At 36.9% G+C, this 23241-nt stretch overlaps 1 protein-coding gene across 1 annotated transcript in view; it reads right to left on the bottom strand.

The window, feature by feature from the left end:
• The window catches only part of CFH (complement factor H), a 78656-nt gene extending 56470 nt beyond the window's left edge, over nucleotides 1-22186 (bottom strand). Inside the window, exons 1-3 of the mRNA XM_025991355.2 lie at nucleotides 21658-22186; nucleotides 2233-2418; nucleotides 1793-1898 (exon numbers count right to left, since the gene is read on the bottom strand). Coding sequence (XP_025847140.2) covers nucleotides 1793-1898; nucleotides 2233-2418; nucleotides 21658-21715 — 350 coding nt within the window. The 5' untranslated portion in view covers nucleotides 21716-22186. The remainder of the gene's footprint in view (nucleotides 1-1792; nucleotides 1899-2232; nucleotides 2419-21657) is intronic.
• Between the last annotated feature and the right edge of the window lie 1055 nt (nucleotides 22187-23241).

Here is a 23241-nt window from a genome sequence, read left to right on the forward strand (position 1 = left end):
ACCTGCTATGTTTCTGTTTTTATAATTGAGGAAATGAGAGTGAAGAATTGTTAAAATGATAATAGTTATGGAGTGGTGGAGTTTTGGGATGCAGGTTTATCCAAAGCTTAAGCTTTAAAATATATTTTATTGCTTAAAATCAAGAAATAAATGAAAAAAGAATAATAAGAATCAATTTGTAATTTATTTTTTTAAAAGATTATTTATTGATTTACTTGAGAAAGAGAGATAGAAAGCAAGTGAGAAGAGAAAGACAGAGAGAAGTAGAGAGGGGAGAAGCAGACTCCCTGCTGAGCAGCGAGCCCAACATGAGGCTCCATCCCAGGACCCTGGGATCATGACCTGAGCCTAAGGCAGATGCTTCGCCCACTTAGCCACCCACTTAGGTGCTCCCAATTTGTAATTTTTTGATCCTATTTAAACTTATGAAGTATAAAATTGTAATGATATTGGTTTTCTCAGATATGAAACTTTCTTCAAAACAATTTTTTTGGGGCAGCCCGGGTGGCTCAGTGGTTTAGCGCCGCCTTCAGCCCAGGGCCTGATCCTGGAGACCAAGGATCGAGTCCCACGTCAAGCTCCCTGCATGGAGCCTGCTTCTCCCTCTGCCTGTGTCTCTGCCTCTCTCTCTCTCTCTCTCATGAATAAATAAATAAAATCTTAAAAAAACAAAACAAAACAGTTTTTTTACCTGGCTGAGAATAATAGGAATAAATGTCACTGAGGAGGTATCATAGTATTAAGATTAGCTATGAAAATCTAGTAGGTGGCTAAAGAACAAAGAATCAATGATGATGAATGTAGTAGCATTTTTGGTCCATGTGATAATAATTTGCATACCATGGAAACTTAAAGGATGATAGTTATTATTATTTCAGTGTAAAATATTTGTTTCTCCTAAATTTTATAAGCTTTTACCAAAGGAGGTGCCATGCAATCTGATTTTGTTACCATTCCCACTGTCCTATATACTCTGCATGTAATAGAATGTAGTCAGGACTTGTTGGAATAGCCCTTATTTATATGTATACTATTTTCCAGCCCTCCTATAGCTACACTCTACCACAGTAAATATAATTCATTTTAATTTTTCAGTGTTTAGATAATATGGTATCCAAATATAATCATTTCCATTATGGTTTAATTTTTCAGGTACTTGTACTAAGAAAAATCCTCACAGAGCACTGGGTGTTATGCTATATGCTGGCAACTTGAATTTAAATAAAAAAAATATAAATAGCTCATACAAAAATAAAGTAACCTCAAGAATGCTAGTTAGTACCGTTCATATTTATTACCTAAATTACAACTCTCCCAATTATAAACTTCTTTTTTTTTTAAAGATTTTACTTGGGGGATCCCTGGGTGGCGCAGCGGTTTGGCGCCTGCCTTTGGCCCAGGGCGCGATCCTGGAGACTCGGGATCGAATCCCACGTCAGGCTCCCGGTGCATGGAGCCTGCTTCTCCCTCTGCCTATGTCTCTGCCTCTCTCTCTCTCTCACTGTGTGCCTATCATAAATAAATAAAATAAAATTTAAAAAAAAAAAAAAGATTTTACTTGGATTTTTTTATTTTTATTTTTATTTTTTTTTATTTATGATAGTCGCACAGAGAGAGAGAGAGAGAGAGAGAGAGGCAGAGACACAGGCAGAGGGAGAAGCAGGCTCCCTGCAGAGACCCCAGTGTGGGACCTGATCCCAGAACTCCAGGATCATGCCCTGAGCTAAAGGCAGACCCTCAACTGCTGAGCCACCCAGGTGTCCCTAAACTTCTTTTTATATTGACTACATACCCCTCATTACATGTATAAACAACCTTTGCACCATATTCAAACTTATTTCCTCTTTCAAGATGAAAAGAACCAAAAGAAGCATCTCCAGGATGTCCACAAGGCCTTCCTAAAATGAAAAAAATAACATAATATTAGAATGTATCACAGGAAACACATTTTATGTAAGAGTTTGAGGAAAATGATATTTGATGTTATATCAGAGGACATGAATGAAGACGTACAAAAGTGAACAATGGCAGTTATTATTTTATAATTAAACTTATCTGTATAGTAGGGTTTTTTTAATTTTAGAAGATTAAACTCCTTATTAAGAATAATGATAGTATGTGATTTTGTATTTAAATGACAGTTGTCATATAATTCAGCTAAAATCGGTACAATATCAAACAGCATTTCACAACTAAAGTTTTCACAAATTTCACAACATATGAATTACTTACTCTGACATATCCTTGATGGATTAAGAGCCACCCATTCTCCATTCTTGCATTCCATTATAATAGCTCCAAGAGTTCTAAATCCAGGTCGGCATTTATATGTAGCTTGAGTACCCTCTGGATATGTTTGTTGAGGCCAGGCACCTGACAAAACTTGAGTTTCTTTTCTTGGAGGAGGTTCTTTACAATCTATGAACAATAAAAACGAAGTAAGTGTGTAAAGTACTTATTTAAATTTATAATATATTTAGGTTATTTTTGTTTTTAAAAATACTAAGCTGTTACAGGTCCCTCCAAAAGTATGCCTTAAAATATATAAAATATAATTTTTACCTTACAGAAACTGAATCTACAAAAATTTTGTAAAAAGTTTTCCACAAAAATAATTTCTTTATTATTCTTTTTCAATCAAGATAATGATTGAATTTATTATTTTATCACTACATTAGATGTAAAAATAAACTGAGAAGCTACAAGTGCATACCACTTCATGAAGATTATGGAGCAATAGAGGCATCCAGTGTAGAAAGCTAGAAGTGACTTATCCTTTGGGGATGCAAGGACAACATACACAAAAGTCATCAATGGTGAGATTATTGGCAAAATCTGCCAGCTGAAATTTAGGTACCAATGGAAGGTTTAAAAATGAACATGAGGGAAAAAAATGAACATGAGGGAACATTTGCTACCCCTCACCTCTTAGACTGGAAGTATGGGTAAGGTATTATACTCTTCTTTAAAAAAAAAAAAAAAGATTTTATTTATTTATTCAGGAGAGACACACAGAGAGAGAGGCAGAGACATAGGCAGAGAGAGAAGCAGGCTCCATGCAGGGAGCCCGATATGGGACTCGATCCCAGGACTCCAGGATCAGGCCCTGGGCCAAAGGCAGACGCTTAACCTCTGAGCCACCCAGGCATCCCTATATTCTTCTTTTTTAAAAAATATTTTATTTTTTTATTCTTGAGACACCCCCACACACAGAGGGAGAGACATAGAAAGAAGGAGAAACAGGCTCCTCACAGAGAGCTTGATATGGGACTCGATCTCTGGACCAGGATCTCCCTCTGAGCCAAGGGCAGACACTCACCACTGAGTCATCCAGGAGTCCTGATAATATATTACTCTTAACTGCTGCACTGCATTCTACTATTCATTCATTGATTTGGAAAATACTTACGAGGCACTATTCTAAGTTCTGAAGAAAAAAACAATAAATTTTAAAAGAGACAAGGTACCTGTTCTCAAGTATTTCTTTTCCACTCGACTAGGGAACTTAGTTATTGAATAAGTAATTAAAGAGAGATATAATATGAATTATAAGTAGATAAATTCTCTTTAAAAAAATAAAGCATGGCAAGACGATACAAACCTGAGTGGGAACATTCCAAATACAGTGGAATAAGTTGGAACAGAAATACATTCCTACTGCAAATTGGAACAACAAACGTGTGTGTGTGTGTGTGTGTGTGTGTGTGTGTGTGTATTAAAAGGAACTGGAAATTGTGAGAAGAGAAAGGACTAAATGAACTAAACAGGAAGGGCCTGTTTTATGCAAACATTGTTTTTGGCCATTTCTTACTTGGTAGTACCTTTGCCAACTCTAGGTATGGATTGAAGATCAGGCTTTGCCTGAATGGAGGAATGTTAATGAGGAAAAGAAGAAATAGACAAACTTTTGGAGGTATGCCTAACATGAAAAAATTTGAAACCCTGAAGGATGAGGGTGCTCTGCTGGAGCCTAAGTAGTTTCTTAAGAGTAGAGTGAAAGTTCCCAGAGTCTCATAGTAAAAGTTCCAACAAGAAAAAGATCCTGCTTCAAATATACATGTCCTCATCAAGACAGTGCCATATTTGAAAGTCACTCAGGGTGAGATTTAAAAGCAGAGGTCAAAAAACCAGAGAAGCAGGATAAATCTCTCAGAGCATTCTGGGATGGAGGAAGAAGACAGCAATCAGGTTCTTGATAAAAAGCCCAGAAGGTCTCTATTTGAAACTTTTGAAACCAGAAGTAGACTGACTCAAAATAGAAGGGCAACCCAGTCCCATCTGAGTTTGCTTCTTCGTTAGATCAAGAAACAGCAAACACTAGTCAATGGGAGGTAAATAATATAAACACTATCATTACATTTCATATGAAATATATGGCTTTGGATAAAAAAATTAAACACATAAAGAAGCAAAAAAAGTGATCAAAAAATGAAACAAATATAAATGGCTCATAGAAGCAGACACTCAGATCCAGATGTTGGAGTTAGAGTCAAGGTCTTTAAAACAGCTGTTTTTAATAGATAAAATGAGTAAAAAGACAAAGATATCCTAAAGAAATAATCATATGTTATACTAAAATTACAAAATAAATATCTTAAATAAGGATGCATTGGATGGTCTTAAGAGCCAAACAAACACAGCAGAATAGAAACATATTAAATCTGAAGAAGACTGATGTAGAAATATCCAAAATGAATGCAGAAAGATAAATGTAGAAAATACCAACAGCAAATAAAAAAGACTACAGGAAATGTGTGGAGCAGAGTCAAGTGATATTGTATGTTTAATTAAAGTTCCAAAACTAACAAAGAGAAAAGACAGAAGTATTTGAAGAAAGAATAGCTCAAAGGTATCCAAAATTGATGAAAAAAATATCAATTCTCCATTCAAAAGCTCAAAAAACAAAACAAAAACACCAAGAGTAAATACAAAGAAAAACTAGACTGAGGCTTTGCTGAAAACCAAAAAGGCAAAATCTTTAAAACAGAGAAAAGAACATATTTCTTTTAGGAGAACAATAAAAATAACACCTATGTCTGTAACAGTAACAACTGAGGGATGAAGACAATGTGCTGGCATCTTTTTTTTTTCTTTAAGATTTTATGTATTTATTCATGAGACACACACAGAGAGAAAGAGAGGCAGAGACACAGGCAGAGGGAGAAGCAGGCTCCATGCAGGGAGCCCGAGGTGGGACTTGATTCCGGGTCTCCAGGATCACACCCGGGGCTGAAGGCGGCGCTAGACCACTGAGTGACACTGAGTGTGCTGGCATTTCTTTCTTTCTTTTTTTCTTTTTAATAATTTTTTTTTCAATTTTTATTTATTTATGATAGTCACACACACAGAGAGAGAGAGGGAGGCAGAGACACAGGCAGAAGGAGAGCAGGCTCCATGCACCGGGAGCCCGACGTGGGATTCGATCCCGGGTCTCCAGGATCGCGCCCTGAGCCAAAGGCAGGCGCCAAACCGCTGCGCCACCCAGGGATCCCTGTGCTGGCATTTCTAAAGTGCTGAAAAATAAATGGCGACAACTCTGAACCCAGGGAAAACATAATGCAAAATGAAGGAGAATAGAAAACATTTTCAAACAAACCAAAAGCCGAGAGAATTCCATAATAGCAGACTGATCCTACAGGAGCCCCACTAAAGCTCTTGAGGCTGAAGGAAAATGATCCCATATATAAACAAAAAAGGGTAATGTTAAATGAGCAGAACTGAAGAAAATAAATTTACAGGTTAATTAAAAGACTACTGAAAAATAATAAATAATGTGTTGTGTGTATATTAGCAGAATTTTAAAAAGACCATTAACTTAAAATCAATAACAATGTCTTATTTTTATTATTTTTTAAAGATTTTATTTGTTTATTCATGACAGAGAGAGAGAGAGAGAGAGAGAGAGGCAGAGACACAGGCAGAGGGAGAAGCAGGCTCTGTGCAGGGAGCCTGACATGGGACTCGGTCAGGGTCTCCAGGATCTCACCCCAGGCTGAAGGGGGCGCTAAACTGCTGAGCCACCCGGGCTGCCCAATAACAATGTCTTAAAGTGCTTGCAAAAAATTCAGGAATAAGTAAAATAAAATAAATAATAATAATAATGTCAAGCAATAACAAATGAAATTAAACTGTTTTAATGTTACATAGCCTAGAATGTAGTGAAAGTATTGATTAAGGGTAGACTATAATAATTTGGGTATGCTTATTATAAAACCTTAATATTAGGAGATAAATATCCTATACAAATGATACAGTGAGGTAGTAAAGAATATTTGATTAATATATATATTTTTAAAGATTTTATTTTATTTAACCATGAGAGACAGAATGAGAGAGACAGAGAGAGAGAGAGAGAGAGAGAGAGAGAGGCACAGGCACAGGCAGAGGGAGAAGCAGGCTCCATGCAGGGAGCCTGATGCAGGACTTGATCCCAGGACCTCAGGATCATGACCTGAGTCAAAGGCAGACTCTCAACCACTCAGCCACCCAGGTGCCCCTATTTGATTAATATTTTACCAAAGCAAGAAAGGAGGAATAGAAGAACAAAGAAAACATGACACAAAAAATAAATAGCAATATGTTAGACTTGAGCTTTTTTTGTTGGAGGTTCTGAATACTTTAATGCCACATAACAAGATACTATTACAGAAACCGACAGTGCTTCAGTAATGGGAACATTATAAGACCCACAGAGAGATGGAAAAAAGAAATGCTTTGGAGCCAGGCAAGTTCCGATTTACATCCCATCTCTACCACATACTAGTTGTACAACCTTGAGCAAGTCACACAGCATCAGTCTATTTCCTTGCCTATAAAATGGGACATTAACTTTAATTCTCAAAGTTTTCAAGGATTAGTTAATGTAGAAAACTGGCTCATTGGGGCACCTTGCTGGCTCAGTTGGTGGAGTATGTGACTCTGAATCTCAGGGTTATAAGTTTGAGCCCCACACTAGATGTAGAGATTACTTAAAAATAAAACCTCAAATTAAAAAAAAAAAAAAAAAGAAAATGGGGCACCCGGATGGCTCAGTCGGTTAAGCGTCCAACTGTTGGTAATCAGTAATTACAATTTACATTTATGTAAATAGATTCACCACACCAATTAAAATATCAACACAGACTGGAGAAAAACAGAAAATAAAACTGGTGTATGCTGATTACTTTTGATAAAATGGGACTGGGGCACCTGGGTCGCTCAGTCCGTTAAGCATCTAACTCTTGGGATTCAGGATCTGATCTCATGGCTCGTGGGACGTAGCCCCTTTTGGGCTCTCTGCTCAACAGGAGTCTGCTTGGATATTCTCTCCTTCTGCTCCTTCCCTTGCTTATGCTCTCTCTTTCTCTCAAATAAAGAAATAAATCTTTTTTTTTTTAAAAAAAGGGACAGATAAGTTGAAAGTAAATGATAAAAGCTAATACACTATGAAAATATTAGCTAAGGGCAGCCCCGGTGGCTCAGCAGTTTAGCGCCGCCTTCAGCCCAGGGCGTGATCCTGGAGACCCAGGATCAAGTCTCACCTCAGGCTCCCTGCATGGAGCCTGCTTCTCCCTCTGCCTGTGTCTCTGCCTCTCACTCTCTTTATGTCTCTTATGCATAAATAAATAAAAAGATAGGGCTTCTATATTAATATCAGGCAAATAATAATTTAAGGCAGAAAGTATTGCTAGATAAATGAGGGCCATTTCACAATAGTAAAAGAACTACTTGAACAGAAAGATGTAATAATTCTAAGTGTGTATGAACATTTAGAATGATTGCTGGAGTTGTCTCATACCAACTCACAGGAGATAATTATAAACACCTCTTCTCAACACAGTATTTAGTGATGTCACATTGGTAACTTGAAATTGAAAATGAGTATTTACAACATGGGTATTAGCGAATTCTACAAGTCAAGACTCTTTCTTTTCCTTTTTTTTTTTGAATAGTTGACTGTTATACACTTACCAACATTCTATGTACATAAACCTAATAATATGTCTTCAAGATATAACAGAAGTATGGGGATCCCTGGGTGGCTCAGCGGTTTAGTGCCTGCCTTCTGTCTACCGCGCGGTCCTGGAGTCCCGGGATGGAGTCCCACGTTGGGATCCCTACATGGAGCCTGCTTCTCCCTCTGCCTGTATCTCTGCCTCTCTCTCTCTCTCTCTCTCTCTCTCTCTGTGTGTGTGACTATCATAAATTAAAAAAAATAGGGATCCCTGGGTGGTGCAGCGGTTTGGCGCCTGCCTTTGGCCCAGGGCGCGATCCTGGAGACCCGGGATCGAATCCCACGTCGGGCTCCCGGTGCATGGAGCCTGCTTCTCCCTCTGCCTGTGTCTCTGCCTCTCTCTCTCTGTGACTATCATAAAAATAAATAAATAAATAAATAAATAAATAAATAAATTAATTAATTAAAAAATAAAAATAAAAATATTTTATTTATTTATTCTTGCGAGACACAGTGAGAGAGGCAGAGATGTAGGCAGAGGGAGAAGCCGACTCCATGCAGGGAACCTGATGTGGGGCTGGATCCCGGGACTCCAGGATCACACCCTGAGCCAGAGGCAGATGCTCAACCGCTGAGCCACCCAGGTACCCCAATAAATGTGGGACCCAGGAAATTTAACAGAATCCCCTACTCCTGGACAAGCAGAGCAGGACTGACTCTACTTTGGGCTGCACCGCCTTGGGCTGACCTGCTTATTACTTAGGGCACCGCCCCGCCCTAATCAAAGACCAGGACACACCCTAATCGGAAATCCGGCTCCACGGACCAGCGTGACGGTGCAACTTTCTGCGTATCCCATTGGCCACTGGCCCCTATAAAGTTGCTAAGCCTCTTAGTCTCGGGGTCCAAGTCCCTGCTCCGCTGTGTCGGGTGCACTTGGTCCCAGGCTCCAGCTTGTAAATAAACCCTCGTGTGTTTGCATCGGTGTCTGCTCCTTGGCGGTTTCTTGGATTCGCGATCTTGGGCACAACAATAAATCTTTTTAAAATATATCTTTTAAATATTTTATTTATTTATTAGAGACACAGAGAGAGAGAGAGAGACAGAGGGAGAAGCAGGCTCCATGCTGGGAGCCCGACGTGGGACTCGATCCCGAGTCTCCAGGATCAAGGCCTGGGCTGCAGGCGGTGCTAAACCACTGCGCCACCGGGGCTGCCCGCATATTGATATTTTAGAGTGATTTCAGCTATATAAAATTCAAGAACAAACATATATATTAGAGATGTGTACAGAGGCTGTGAAGCTATTAAAAAAGGGCAAAAATGTAATTACTAGAACCATGAAGATAACATTTTCTTCCAGAGGAAAGGTAGGGGTATTGACATAATAGAAACCCACTGGGATTTTCTGGGATGCTGGGAACATTTTACTTGTTGACATGAGTGACTTATATCTTTAATACTGTATATTCATACTTTATTCACTCTTACATATTCTATTTCACAATAAATGTAATAAAGTAACAATCTGCTTATACAGTATGATTCTTATTCTGTAAAAAAATTAACTAAATGACATATAAAGAGATCACAGGATGTTAATATGAAGCTTTTGCCTACTGATTATAGCTGCTAATATTTTTAATACTGCCTGCTGCTTTATTTAGGTATAACTACCCTTGATATTAAAATGACTACAGGAGGAGGTAAGATGGCAGGGTAATAGGAAGACCCTAGGCTTGCCTCATTCCTTAAACACAGCTAGATACATGTCAAATCATTCTGAACACTCACAAAATCCATCTGAGGACTGATAGAACAAACTGCGCAACTAGAGAAGAGAAGGAGTCAAATTGTGAAGGGCAGAAGGAATCACAGGAATGTGATTTGGGGGAGAAATAGATCACAGGGGCTGTAGAGGGGAGCCGTGGTCATGGAGAGAGGCTAGAGAAAGAGAGAGGAAATGAGAGAGAGAGAGGGGAGCAGAGGGGGTCACAGAGGGAAAACACTTCCCCAAAGACATTGACTGGGAAAATGAGAGGGGCTGATTTTTGCAAGTTTTTACAACAAGTTGGGCTCAAAGACTAGAGTTTTTCAAGTCTGTGCCAATGTCAGTGAGGAGCCTTCGGGGCACTGTGGTGTTCCTGTGGAGGAGGGCAGATAGCCTGGGGGGGGGGGGGGAGGAGGCAGAAGATGCAATCTGAAGATTCTCTGGGACTCCCTGGGAGAGACAGATCCCTCTTCTTGGAGTACATCTGGGAGAGGTGGCATTGCCTTTCCAGGGGGAAAAAGAGCTGGTAGGCACCATTTCCAGAGACACCTGCTGAGGGCAGTTAACCCAAGCACAGGCTCTTTAAATGCACTTTATCCCAAACTCCATGCCCCTGCACTTTGGCACAACTGCCTATCTGGGACAAACCCACATCATCTCAGCATGGTGAGACCCTCCCCCAGCGGACTGGCACAGGTTCTGCACCATGCCAGGTCCCTAAAGTTTTGAGTTCTAAAACTCAGCTGGCCTGCCTGGGATAGAACACAGGTGCACTGCCCTGCTGGGCAGGCAGATGGCCCAGGCATAGTCAAGGTGAAGGCAGGGATCTGAGGGACACCTGGAATGCATGAGGGGAGCTTTTCCCCTCTTTTGCAAGGGCTTGCCAGACAACAGTGGGCACGAACTCCCCTTTCCAAGGACATGGAAGAAGAAATGAAGAAGAGCACTACATGGTAATAAAGGGGTCTATCCAACAAGAAAATCTAATAGTAGTAAATATTTATGCCCCCCACTTGGGGGCACCCAAATACATAAAACAATGAATAACAAACATATAGGAGCTCATTGATAATAATACAATAATAGTGGGGGACTTTAATACTCCAGTTACACCAATGGACAGATCACCTAAGCAAAAAACCAACAAGGAAACAATGGCTTTGAATGACACACTGGAGTAGATGGACTTCACAGATATATTCAGAACATTTCATCCTAAAGCAGCAGAATATACATTCTTTTTGAATGCACATGGAATGTTCTCCAGAATAGATCACATACTTGGTCACAAATCAGGCCTCAGTCAGTACAAAAAGATTGAGATCATATCATGCATATTTTCTGAACACAACACTATGAAACTTGAAGTCACCCATAAGAAAAAAATTGGAAAGACCATAAATGCATGGAGGTTAAAGAATCCTACTAAAGAATGAATGTGTCAACCAGAAAAGACATAAAAAAATACATGGAAACAAATGATAATGAAAACATGACTGTCCAAAACTTTTGGGATGCAACAAAAGTGAATCCTAAGAGGAAAGTATATAGCAAATAAGGACTATTTTAAGAAGCAAGAATAATCTCAAATATGCAACCCAACCCTCACCTAAAGGACCTAGGAAAAGAACAGCAAATGACTAAAGCTGAAAGCCTTTGGAAGAAGGGAAATACTAAAGATTAGAATAGAAATAAATGATATAGAAACAACAACAAAACCCAACAAAACAAGAACAGATAATGAAATCAGGATCTGGTTCTTTGAAATATTTAATAAAACTGATAAATCTCTAGCCAGACTTATCAAAAAGAATAGAGAAAAGATCCAAATAAACAAAATCACAAATGAAAGAGATCACAACCAACATCGTAGAAACACAAACAATTTTAAGAGAGTATTATGAAAAATTATATGCCAACAAATTGGGCAATATGGAAGAAATGGATATATTCCTAGAAATATATGAACTACCAAAACTGAAATGGGAAGAAATAGAAAACTTGGACAGACTGATAACCAACCAAGAAATCAGTAATCAAAAATCTCCCAACAAACAAAAGTCCAGAGCCAAATGGCTTCGCAGGGGAATTCTATATGTAAATGATAAATCACTGAATTTTACTCTTGAAAATAATATTACACTATATGTTAATTAACTATAATTTAAATAAAAACTTTAAAATGATTTCATTAGCAGATCAACACATTACTTTTAAAAATGGCAAATTTAAAGATACTTATCACCATACATATTTATTAGCATTACTTTCATTACCAAACTTCTTTCTTTACTTGGTTTTATGACAATGGTTTAACATTTCATTCTAGAATTTCTTTTTAAAAGGCAAAAAGAGGAATGCCTGAGTGGCTCAGTGGTTGAGCATCTGCCTTTGGCTCAGGGCATGATCCTGGAGTCCCAGGATCGAGTCCCACATCAGGGTCCCTGCATGGAGCCTGCTTCTCCCTCTGCCTGTGTCTCTGCCTCTCTCTCTCTCTGTGTGTCTCTCGTGAATAAATAAATAAAATCTTTAAAAATAATAAAAAAATAAATAAAAGGCAAAAAGAGTAAATAACCAACTGAGCTGAATCCCATCAGGGAACATATCCATTAGGAAAACATCTTACATTTCATAGAAGCTCCATATAAAGCTATATTTTTGTGTGGTAAATAATGGAATTTAATATATAGTAACTTTTCTTTGAAGTTTTAGTTGAAGCAAGTTTTTAGCACATTTGTGAGGGAATTTTTTTTTAAAGATTTTTATTTATTTATTCATGAGAGACACACAAAAAGAGAGAGGCAGAGACACAGGCAGAGGGGGAGAAGCAGGCTCCATGCAGGGAGCCCGATGTGGGACTAGATCCCGGGTCTTCAGGATCACTCTCTGGGCTGAAGGTGGCGCTAAACCACTGAGCCACCCAGGGATCCCCAGTGAGGGAACTTTTAATAAATGATTCCACAGTATAGTTTTGATTTTTTTAGAATTTAAGTAAACATACTTTTTATCCACTAGATGGTGCTAACGCCCTATCATTAAACAACACAAACCCCATCTCCTGGCATTTCCCACCCCAACAAAAAAGCCAGATTTTTTTGTAGTTATTAGTTTTTAAATTTAATGTTCATGTTTTCATGTGAAAATTTTATGCTTAATTACAGGCTAATATGTGTGTTTTTCAGCTTAGAAATTCAGATCCAGTGCTCGCTTTGGCAGCACATATACTAAAGAAATTCAGATCCACTTCTTGGCATTCAGATTACTGGAAAAATAGTTAAATTTCAAATGTAAACGCCATATAGTGAGTACAGAACTATTTTTCACTAGTGTATTAACATTTTGGTAGAATTAGGTCCTATCCTGTTAAGTTAATGCAAGAGAAGAGTAACAAAGGGTTTTTTAAAATCAATTAATCCATTCAATTTAAATAATGATTAATTTTTTTAAAATGTATTTGAGAGAGAAAGAGATTGAGAGAGAATGTACGCAGCTGGGGAGGAGCAGAGGAAGACTCTGTGCTGAGCACAGAACCCCACACAGTCTTCATCTCAGGACCCTGAGATCATGACCTGATCTGAAACCAAGAGCAAGGCGCTTAACTGGCTCTGCTACCCAAGTGCCCCTAAATTATTTTTTTTAAGGTAACAAATCTACCAAAAGAGTAATCCATCCACAATAATCCATCCACAAAACATTAATCAATACACGCACATTCAGCCCATTGGCTAGCCTGAGGCAAATGCATTTCCTTTTGGTTTTAATTCAAGATAATACATTTATACCTCTAATTCTTGATTTTTTTCAAATTTAATTACTGTTAACAACCAGGTATAAAAGACAGGGATATATCTCTTTGATATCATCTTCCTACCACCCTCTCATAATATTTACTGTGTATGTATATTTACTCTATGTATGCATATATACATACACGTGTATGTATATTAGCTATCTCAATGGGAGTAAGAGGGAATAAGAATTCTCATATTGATTACCCTTTTTACTTCAAGTAATTCTTAAAATTCTGGTACTTTTTTCCATAAACAAATAGCATCTCTTGACAGTACAAAAACAGTATCACCACTCCCTACTCCATTTATCCATCTTTCTACCACCATTTCCAAAATCTCAGTTCTGATTATTATCATTTGCCACCTTGACTGTGAAACAGCCTGCTAACTAGTCTCCATACCTCCATCCTCCCATTCTCCACAGGACTCCACAGGAATTTTGGCAAAATTGGTCCTGCCACTCCTGTGCTTAAAATTCTTCAGTGACTTTCCCTTTACCTTAAGACACTCCAAACTCCTTACCTCGCCCTTGGAACCCCTTCTCTGGCTCTTGCCATTCTCTGATAGCATCTTGTCACCTCTACTGTGTACTCATTGCACGAAAGCTACCCTAGTTTGTTTATATTTTATCAAGCATCTCAAATGTATTTTTTTTCCCTTTAGATCTCTTGGTTTATTTCTCTCCTAGAACACTTGCAGCAGAGACTTTTGGTGGTTGCTTTTGTCCCATCTTTCAGGCTTTCCTCAAATATTATTTCCTCAAAATGACCCACTTAAGACCAGCCCAGCTAAAGGCTCTGCACCCCACTACTCCATCTCTTTGATTTTTATTCAGCCTCTACTTTACTTCCTTCACAACATAGTTCACAATTCACAATTATTTTTATGTTGACAAGGATTTCATCTATCCTGCCATCAAAATGTAGGCTCCCATTCTGTTTTACAGAACGGAGCAATTTCATTAGTACTCAGATCCTCTTACCTCACATTCACCTCCTCTCTACTTTGGTTCTAATCTTCAACACACTGAGCATTATCAATTCACCTCATTCTCAAAACATTTAAATGATACACTATCTTGTGTTCTAACAGGAATTAGGTGTATCTTAACAATGTGACTTTTATCTGTCTGAATTCACAAAAACCTGTTCAAGCTCAGCTAAACCACATTCTTAAAAAAGATTTTTAATTAGACAAAAAGACATTTCAGCCCAGGTAATCAAACTGTTGGCATGTGTGTAGAGCAACCACATTTGTTTGAATTAAACTGGCAGTTTTTGAAGAAACAGGACAAGGGGTTTAGTAAATAGGTAACGTAAATGTATTTCAAAAGTATACAAACATTTTAAGACTTAGGTTATGATTTTTTTTTAATAGCATCTCTCTTCTCAATTTCTTTTTTTTTTCTTTTTAAAGATTTTATTTATTTATTTATTCATGACAGACACAGAGACGCAGAGACACAGGCAGAGGGAGACGCAGGCTCTGTGCAGGGAGCCCGACGTGGGACTCGAACCTGGGTCTCCAGGATCACACCCCGGGCCAAAGGAAGCGCTAACTGCAGTTATATATATGTGTCATTTGAATGCCAGTTAAATTTTTTTTGAAAATTTTAAAAGATTTTTTTTTTTTAATTTATTCATGAGAGACACGGAGAGAGAGAGAGAGACAGAGACACAGGCAGAGGGAGAAGCAGGCTCCATGCAGGGAGCCTGATGCGGGACTCCATCCAGAGACTCCAGGATCACGCCCTGGGCTGAAGGCAGGCGCTAAACCGCTGAGCCACCCAGGGATCCCCTTTTTTTGATTTTTAAATGAAATTCTACCTGGGTAAACTTTTTATTCTCTTGGTCTGATTTTGTGATTTAAAATTGTTCTGTCCATAAATAAGAGTGTGAATGGATTTGGCTATTGAATAGGAATGGAATTCATTTTGCTTTTATTTGGGAGGCATAGTTGCAAAATTTCGGTTAAAGGTAAAAATAAATATCCTTGATAATTTAATAATCATCTACTTAATTTTTGCAATTTTGAATTTTAAAGGGTATTATTAACATACAACACAGAGCTAATTACTTGTTTTCAAGGTCAATATATCTATAAACTGTTATTTGAAAAGTATTCTTAATCAAATGAAATAAATCATGATAAAATTATATACTTGAGAAAACCTTAATCAAATGTGTACCAGATTGTTTTGGTAGACTAAGGTTGATCTCTTTATACAATTACTCTATTTTTCTAAAATTATTTTGGGAAAAAAAGAACAAGAGATATTACTTTTAGGTAGTCTAATTCTAAATTTAGTAAATATTAGAATATATTTTAAAGCAAAACTACAAATCAATTTAGAAAAAATAAATGGACAAAATGGAAATAGCAAAAGTGGATATTTTATGTTAAATTTCTTTTCTATCTTCTTACTGATATATATGCATACTAGCTATATGTGCATGACCCAATTAGTTTTCAAAACAAGACAAATTCAGAGTATTTTACAAGTAATATGAGAATAATTAAAGATATTTGGCAAATAATAAATATATATACACCCCTATAAATAAAATATCAGTTGCAATTAAGTTTTAATTTTATTTTTTATTTTAATTTTTAAAAAAGATTTTATTCATTTATTTATATTGGGAAAGAGATAGAGCAAGCGCTTGCATGCGCAAGCTCAGGTGTGCACACGGGAGCAGGGGGAGGGCCAGAGGGAGGGGACAAACTCAAGTCAACTGTGCTGAATGGAGCCCTATGCAGGGCTTGGTCCCATGACCCCAAGATAATGACCTGAGCCAAAATCCTGAAGTGGTCACTCAACGGACTGAGCCACCCAGGTGCCCCAAAGTGAAGTTTTTAAAAAATAACTCTAGGAAGAACAGATAGAGATTATATTGCATTATTAAAGCATTTAAAGACACAAAATTATATTTTTAAAATTTGAAAGTATGATTATGAAATATTTTCTTGAAATTTTAACAGTGTAAAGACCATGAAGATAATTCTGGGATTATGAAAAGCAAATGGGAGACCAGGTAATAGCTATAAGACATCAGCTATGATCATGCCATAGTTAGGATGGAAACAAGTTACTATGAGGATACTGTTTGAATATTTCACTGAAATCGAGTTTCTTGAAATGGATAGTGTTTGAATGGCTAATACCTAATGCCAAATATTATTACTGTTCAAGTGAAAATGGTAGCTTAAAATAAATTGTTAGTATATATTGGCTGGTTGCTATAAAAAGGAGCTTAGTTAGAGGGTGACATTAATTGAGTGCCTTTAAAAACTCTAGCAGGGGGCACCTGGGTGGCTCAGTGGTTGAGCATCTGCCTTCCGCTCAGGTCGTGATCCTGGGGTCCTGGGATCAGTCCCACATCGGGCTCCCTGCGTAGAGCCTGCTTCTCCCTCTGTCTGTGTCTCTGCCTCTCTCTCTCTCTCTCTCTCTCATGAATAAATAAATAAAATCTTTAAAAAAACCAAAACTCTGTAGCAGGAATGATTTAGCATCTAAATAATTATCATGACAATCTTAAGGATAAATATTTAAAAAGAAAAAGAAAAAACACACACTATACCCAATTTCACCTGTAGTACTTGTGGAAATGCAATTGATGGAAGATTTAGAAATGTGGGAGTTGTTTTCAACCCTCCATTTTTACAGATCTGTTAGTCTTTTGTATACCAATTGATGCTTCCTCAGTCTTAAAATCTCCTCCTCCCTGTCATCCTTATTAGGTTAACTCCTATTCAACTTTTAAAGCCTACCCAAAATGTCATCCAGACCCTGACCCAATTCTTTCTCTTCATTCCACCTCTTACAAATCAACTCCTCAACCCTATCCCACTCCATCCTCTGATTTCTATTTGGGTATCTTGCCTCCTCTAAATAATCCTACAGTCTCTCTTTTGCTTATCTCCATCACAATACTTTATATGAGAAAATACAACATGTTGGTAAAATACAGCACTCATTCCTTTTGTTTTCCCCACTAAATGGCCTTTTGGAAAATGTTAGTCATAGGGCATGGCTCGTAACGGTCACTCAAAAAATGATCATTGCATGAACAAAGAAATGAACGGATGAATAGGGAACTCTCTTGGAGTTTTTCCATTATATCTGCGGATTATAGGCAATCTCTGAAAAGAGTGTAGTGGACAGTAGCAAATATAAAAGATAAGACATGGGAACAAATGTTTAGTAATCTTTTTTTTAATAATTTTTTTCACATGTTGGCCTTAAGGGATACAGCATATTTTCTTTTTTTAAAAAAATATTTTTATTTATTTATTCATAGAGACACACAGAGAGACAGAGGCAGAGGGAGAAGCAGGCTCCATGCGGGGAGCCCCAGGCAGGCAGGACTCGATCCCGGGTCTCCAGGATCACACCTCGGGCTGCAGGCGGCGCTAAACCGCTGCACCACCGGGACTGCCCTGTTTTGTAATCTTAAAGCTCTGTTTCATGAACCCAAGAAACTCTGGTACCTGTAATTCCATTGTACATCTTGTCCATGTGTCCTAAGTTTGAATTTATGTTATAATTTTGAAGTCAGGAATCATTTTAATTTAGTTCAAAAAAAAAACTTTTGGGAGCCTATGAAAAAGTGAACGTCTCAATAACCACTTTTCTGTCTACTACACTTTTGGTCAACAAAGTTCGAGAAACTTGGTGCTCTCAGTTAAAATGCCAAAACAAATAAAAGTGCTATCATATCTTTTATCCCATTCCTTCTGTTATTTTAATGTTTTTTTTTCTGTTCTATTACTTTAATTTCTCTGAGCCATTTTTATAAGTGTTTCCTCCTAATTTTAAGCTGAAATGTAACACTTTTTTCTCCCCAGTTATTTCATGTCCTTTTTATGTATCATATTCTGAAACTATTTAAAGTTGTTAAGAAATGGGTAAGGTGCATATCGGTTTTGTGAGCACAGGATAGATTGGTTGGCAAGAGTCTCACAGACGTGGGCAGGTGGGGGATGGCGTTTCGGGTGAAAAGAGGGAGGCATAGTTGGGAAGAAGGAAAAGTGCAAAGGCTGTAGAACAAGTAGGGATTGAGCAAAGAAAAGTGGATGGATATAGACTTTGGCTGAAGCCCTAGCCATCAAAGGCCAAAAATGAAGAATCTACTAATTTGTGAGTCATTTGGAACTTACTTCCAGCTAAGAATAATTTCAGCAATACTTAATAATTCAGTTCTGGTTTAACATTATATGCAGGCAAAAAAGTAGCACATGTGTTCTTCGGATATGACTACACTTAAAATAAGCAAGGCCTGCTTTGGCATACCTCTCCTCTGACATTCCCGGGCATCTGCTCTGACCCTTCTCTTGGCACTCACTGGTGCACTTCCCCATCGGATCTTCCCCTCCGCAGAAAAACCTCACTTTCCAGATTTGCTTAGTCTCCTTCTTCACCCTTATCATTCATTTCTACCTTTCCTCACTAAAATTGCTACAGAGAAGTTATTGATATATAATAATTCACAGTAAATTACAGTGACTAATAGTAGATTTAACTGTTCTAAAGTATTTATTCAGAGTATTTGTCATTCCACATAAATTTAAGGTTTGTTGAATATGGTGATATCAGCATGTAAGACATTTTTGAAGAAGACAGGAAATTGAAGGCAATTGGGTCATTGCACAACCTTAAATCACAGTACATGGGTAAATACCCCACAACTATCTCTGAAAATGTGGGGTTTTGGTGAAGGGTGAAGGAGAAATCTTATTTATCATGTTGGAATTAAAACACAGAATTTAGGATTAAAAATCACTACCTCAAGTTTTCTGGATTAGATAACTATGTGTTACATTCATATATACCCTTATGAGTGTTTATAATTAAGTTGTAATTATTTCTTATGATTTATAATGCCAATTATTTTTTCCATTTTAGGGTTAACTCAAATTTGAAACCATCTTGTGTTTGAAATATATTAAAAAAATTTTTTTCCTACCCTTTCTGATAGAAGAGAATCTCTCCAGCTTTGATCTATAATATATTTTAAGTCCTGAAAGAACTTTTTTGCCCTTTAAACCTCCAGAATTAGATAACACATATATCTCTCCAGACAAAACAGCCAGTGTGTATTTGGACATGTTTCAGTAGGTTTTAATTTATTCACATTTATCAGCCAGGAATTTCTGGACTGTGGCTAATTTCAAAGAGTATGTGGTATGTTTGAGGGACTGTTATTCTAAACTTTGTCCTGTAAATCTGAGTAGATTCTTAGCAGCCTGTGGTGACTCCTGCAACCATGCTGTTTTACAAGGAAGCAACTAAAGTTTCTATACAAATGGCAGTAGGTAGGCAGAGAGCCCATTGCATTACAAAGGTACTAGTCGGTCTCCAAGAAACTTGGGCTAATAAATTCTTCCTATCAGCTATGATTCTTCTTTAGTAGTGAGTACTATTTTTTGATGAATGTTTACTTTAAACAGGACAGAGGCGATTTATGAAATGCTAACAGGTCAAGCGTGGCTGAATAAAACAGATTGTGATAGCATTCAAATCAGTATTCAATCAGCAGAAACTGGTATCACATTTAAACACATTTTGATGAAATATAAAATACAGATGAGTCAGCTGGAATCAATTACGTAAGTAAGAAGTTTAAATTGCTATTATTTAATTTTTATTACACACTTTGTAGCATCCAATTTTAATATTTCAAATCCCACTTTGTAATCACTTAAACAGTTTAATTAAACTTGGCCTCAATTCTTGAGTTTTGAACATGAACTAGAAATAAATCTTCCTTTCATGATAAATGATATCTACATAAAGCCTCAGCAAAGCACATGTAAATATTGAGACACTGAAAGTATTCCTTTTAAAGAAAAGACAAAAAAACACTTATGTAAAGAGAAAAGATATTTGCTACAACTGGTAACATTAACAGGATTCTGGAACTCTTTGCCAATACAATAATATTTTACTTTTGAATACTAACTAGTATTTTTGTGTGCAGGGAAATGATTAAATACCTAGTTTAAAAGGTGGCTGGATATAAAGTTTCCAAGCTAAAAATCAAGTGTACTAGAATGTAAAACTGAAAGAAAGCTCTGTTATAGAAAAAAATTAAACACATTTGAATAAACCTTACAAAAAAGACTAAAAGATATAATTAAAAAGATAAGTACTTTTATTTTCTACACAAGTACTTTTATTTTCCACATTGGAAGATGCTCAAGGACAGATTTTTAAATTGTTTGCTAATATTTCTCAATGCTTAGAGGCTGACATGAAGTAAGCATTCAATCCAAACTTGTTGACTTAGTGAAAAGTTTTAGAAGTTTATGAATGATAGGTAACTGATTTGGCTTTAAAATGTCAGTGAAATATTATCATATACTTAGTTACCTATCGTGAATTAGAAACCAAATTTCCTCCAAAGAAACTTTTTGATCTATTGAGAAGTAGTGTTAGGATTAAATTTAATTATGTCTAGGGATTGTCTTATTGATGATACCAGAAAAAAAGCTTCTACATTCATATTCACTACTCCTAAGACTGCTCTTCTAGAATATATCTCAAATACAACGACAGGAAAAAAACCCATTTTGAATAACTTACATGTTACAAACATTCCATGTTCAATTTTTTCAAATATATGTGGTATTTTCATTCTAATGATACAAGTAATGTTTGCTTATCTACAAGACTTTTAAGGCCGTGGCAATATCAGTTGTAAATGATAGACGGATTTTTCTTTAGAGAGAGTTAACATCTATATCTGAAATAAATCCAATCATTGGATGATTTGAAGGCTTCTATTGTCTAATTTCTGTTCTAGTTCTATGTATGTTCCTATGCTTCTTAATACTTTTACACAAAGATTTTGGTGAAAATTCTAAACAACAAAAACAAAATTATGATTTCAAGGAAAATTACTATGATATATTAGTTTTCAAAATATTTATTAAAACATTTTTTGAATTTTTACATTAAATAAAACCATGATAAATAATCACATCATTTAAATATGCTACTTTCATTTTTTTAAACTTAACAATGTCATAAGCTACTGGCACACTAAGCTACAGAACAGTAATGAAATCACATTATCTAGACCAAATTTCTATTACCACTGTGAAAAGCATATTAGCAAATGTTTTATAATATAGAAAAAGTCTTCCTTTTTTTACTCTTACCTTCTGCAACACAAACAGTCCACAATATAAGCCAAATGATCTCCCCTGGAAATCTCATTTTGAGGATCTTTTAGGAGTACATTTAATAGCTGACACCACTCACACTATGTCAACTTCTCTTTCTCTAAAAAAATGTGGGTAGTGCAGGAAAGCATTTGCTCAAAAGAAGTTGAAACGCAACTCGCAACTCGGGGAATTAAAGGGACTGCTAGATGCTCCGCCCATCAGAAACTTTTGCAAGATAAAAGAAAAAAATCAACCACAAGCCTCAGCAATGCTAGTGTTTGAAACTGATTCTCCCTGCATTCCCACTGAATGTTAATGCTGTGACCTGCTTTTGATTTGTTTTTATAAACTCATGCATGTTCTCCGCTGGAACACATTCAGATTCTTGGAATGTGCAAAGATACATCTGGTGATATCCTTTGGATTTCATAAACCCTCAGGAGATCAAATAATAGAAGCTTTTTTAAAAAAATCATGTACAGAACTTGGAGTTAGGCAGTGCTTTCACAAATAAGACCCAGACAAGACCCAGACAATGTGAGTAAACTTTTGCCAAGAGTATGGTGCTGGCATGCTTTTCCTGAAATCCAGAAATTATTCTATTAAGAGCTTGTTAAATACGTGTGTGAAAACAGGATCCCTTTCATTGGTCATACATATGTCTAATAATTCAAAAACTAAGAAATGTGAATGTAGAATTTTTAAACTTTATATTGAAATATAATATGCATAAAGAGAATATAAACAAATGGTTTGGTGAATGTTGAGAAGGTGGAGACATGTATGCAATCAGCACCAAGCTCAGGAAACTGAGCAGCACTAGCTCTCAGAGAAGCCCCAGTTGTCTCCTTGGGTCACAGCCCCTCTCACACTTGCCCTCATCACATGCAGAGTGACCACTATCCTGATCTCAAAGAACATGGTATCAGTTTGCCTGTTTTGTACTTTACCTAAATTGAAATATATTTATTTTTTAGTGTTTAGAGCCTTTCACTAAATACTGTTTGTTGTTCAACCACACTGTTGGGTTTACTTACAGATTACTAATTCTTCTTGCTGTGTAATACTCAATTATTTGAATATACCACATTTTATTTGTGTGATTGTTAGTGGGCATCTAAGTAGCTTCTAGTTTGGAGCTAATAGAAATAGGGCTGCTATCAGAAAGGGAGACAGAACATGGAAGACTCCTAACTCTGGGAAACGAACTAGGGGTGGCTGAAGGGGAGGAGGGTGGGGGGTGGGGGTGACTGGGTGGCGGGCACTGAGGGGGGCACTTGACGGGATGAGCACTGGGTGTTATTCTGTATGTTGGCAAATTGAACACCAATAAAAAATAAATTTATTATTAAAAAAAAAGAAATAGGGCTGCTATTATGAGGTTTTTGGTAAAGACATGTCCTTATTTCTGATGAGTACATACCTAGGAGTGGAATGGTAGGACATATAAGTATAAATTGCTCCAAATCCTCAACACACTTGATGCTTTCAATCTGTGTAATTTTAGCCATTCTGGTAAACAAAGAGCATTAAGTCTCTTGTTTTTTTTCTTTTCCCTTAAGGTTTTATTTATTTATT

This window comes from Vulpes vulpes, chromosome 5 (assembly GCF_048418805.1).
Source record: "Vulpes vulpes isolate BD-2025 chromosome 5, VulVul3, whole genome shotgun sequence".
In the NCBI taxonomy this organism is placed as follows: domain Eukaryota; kingdom Metazoa; phylum Chordata; class Mammalia; order Carnivora; family Canidae; genus Vulpes; species Vulpes vulpes.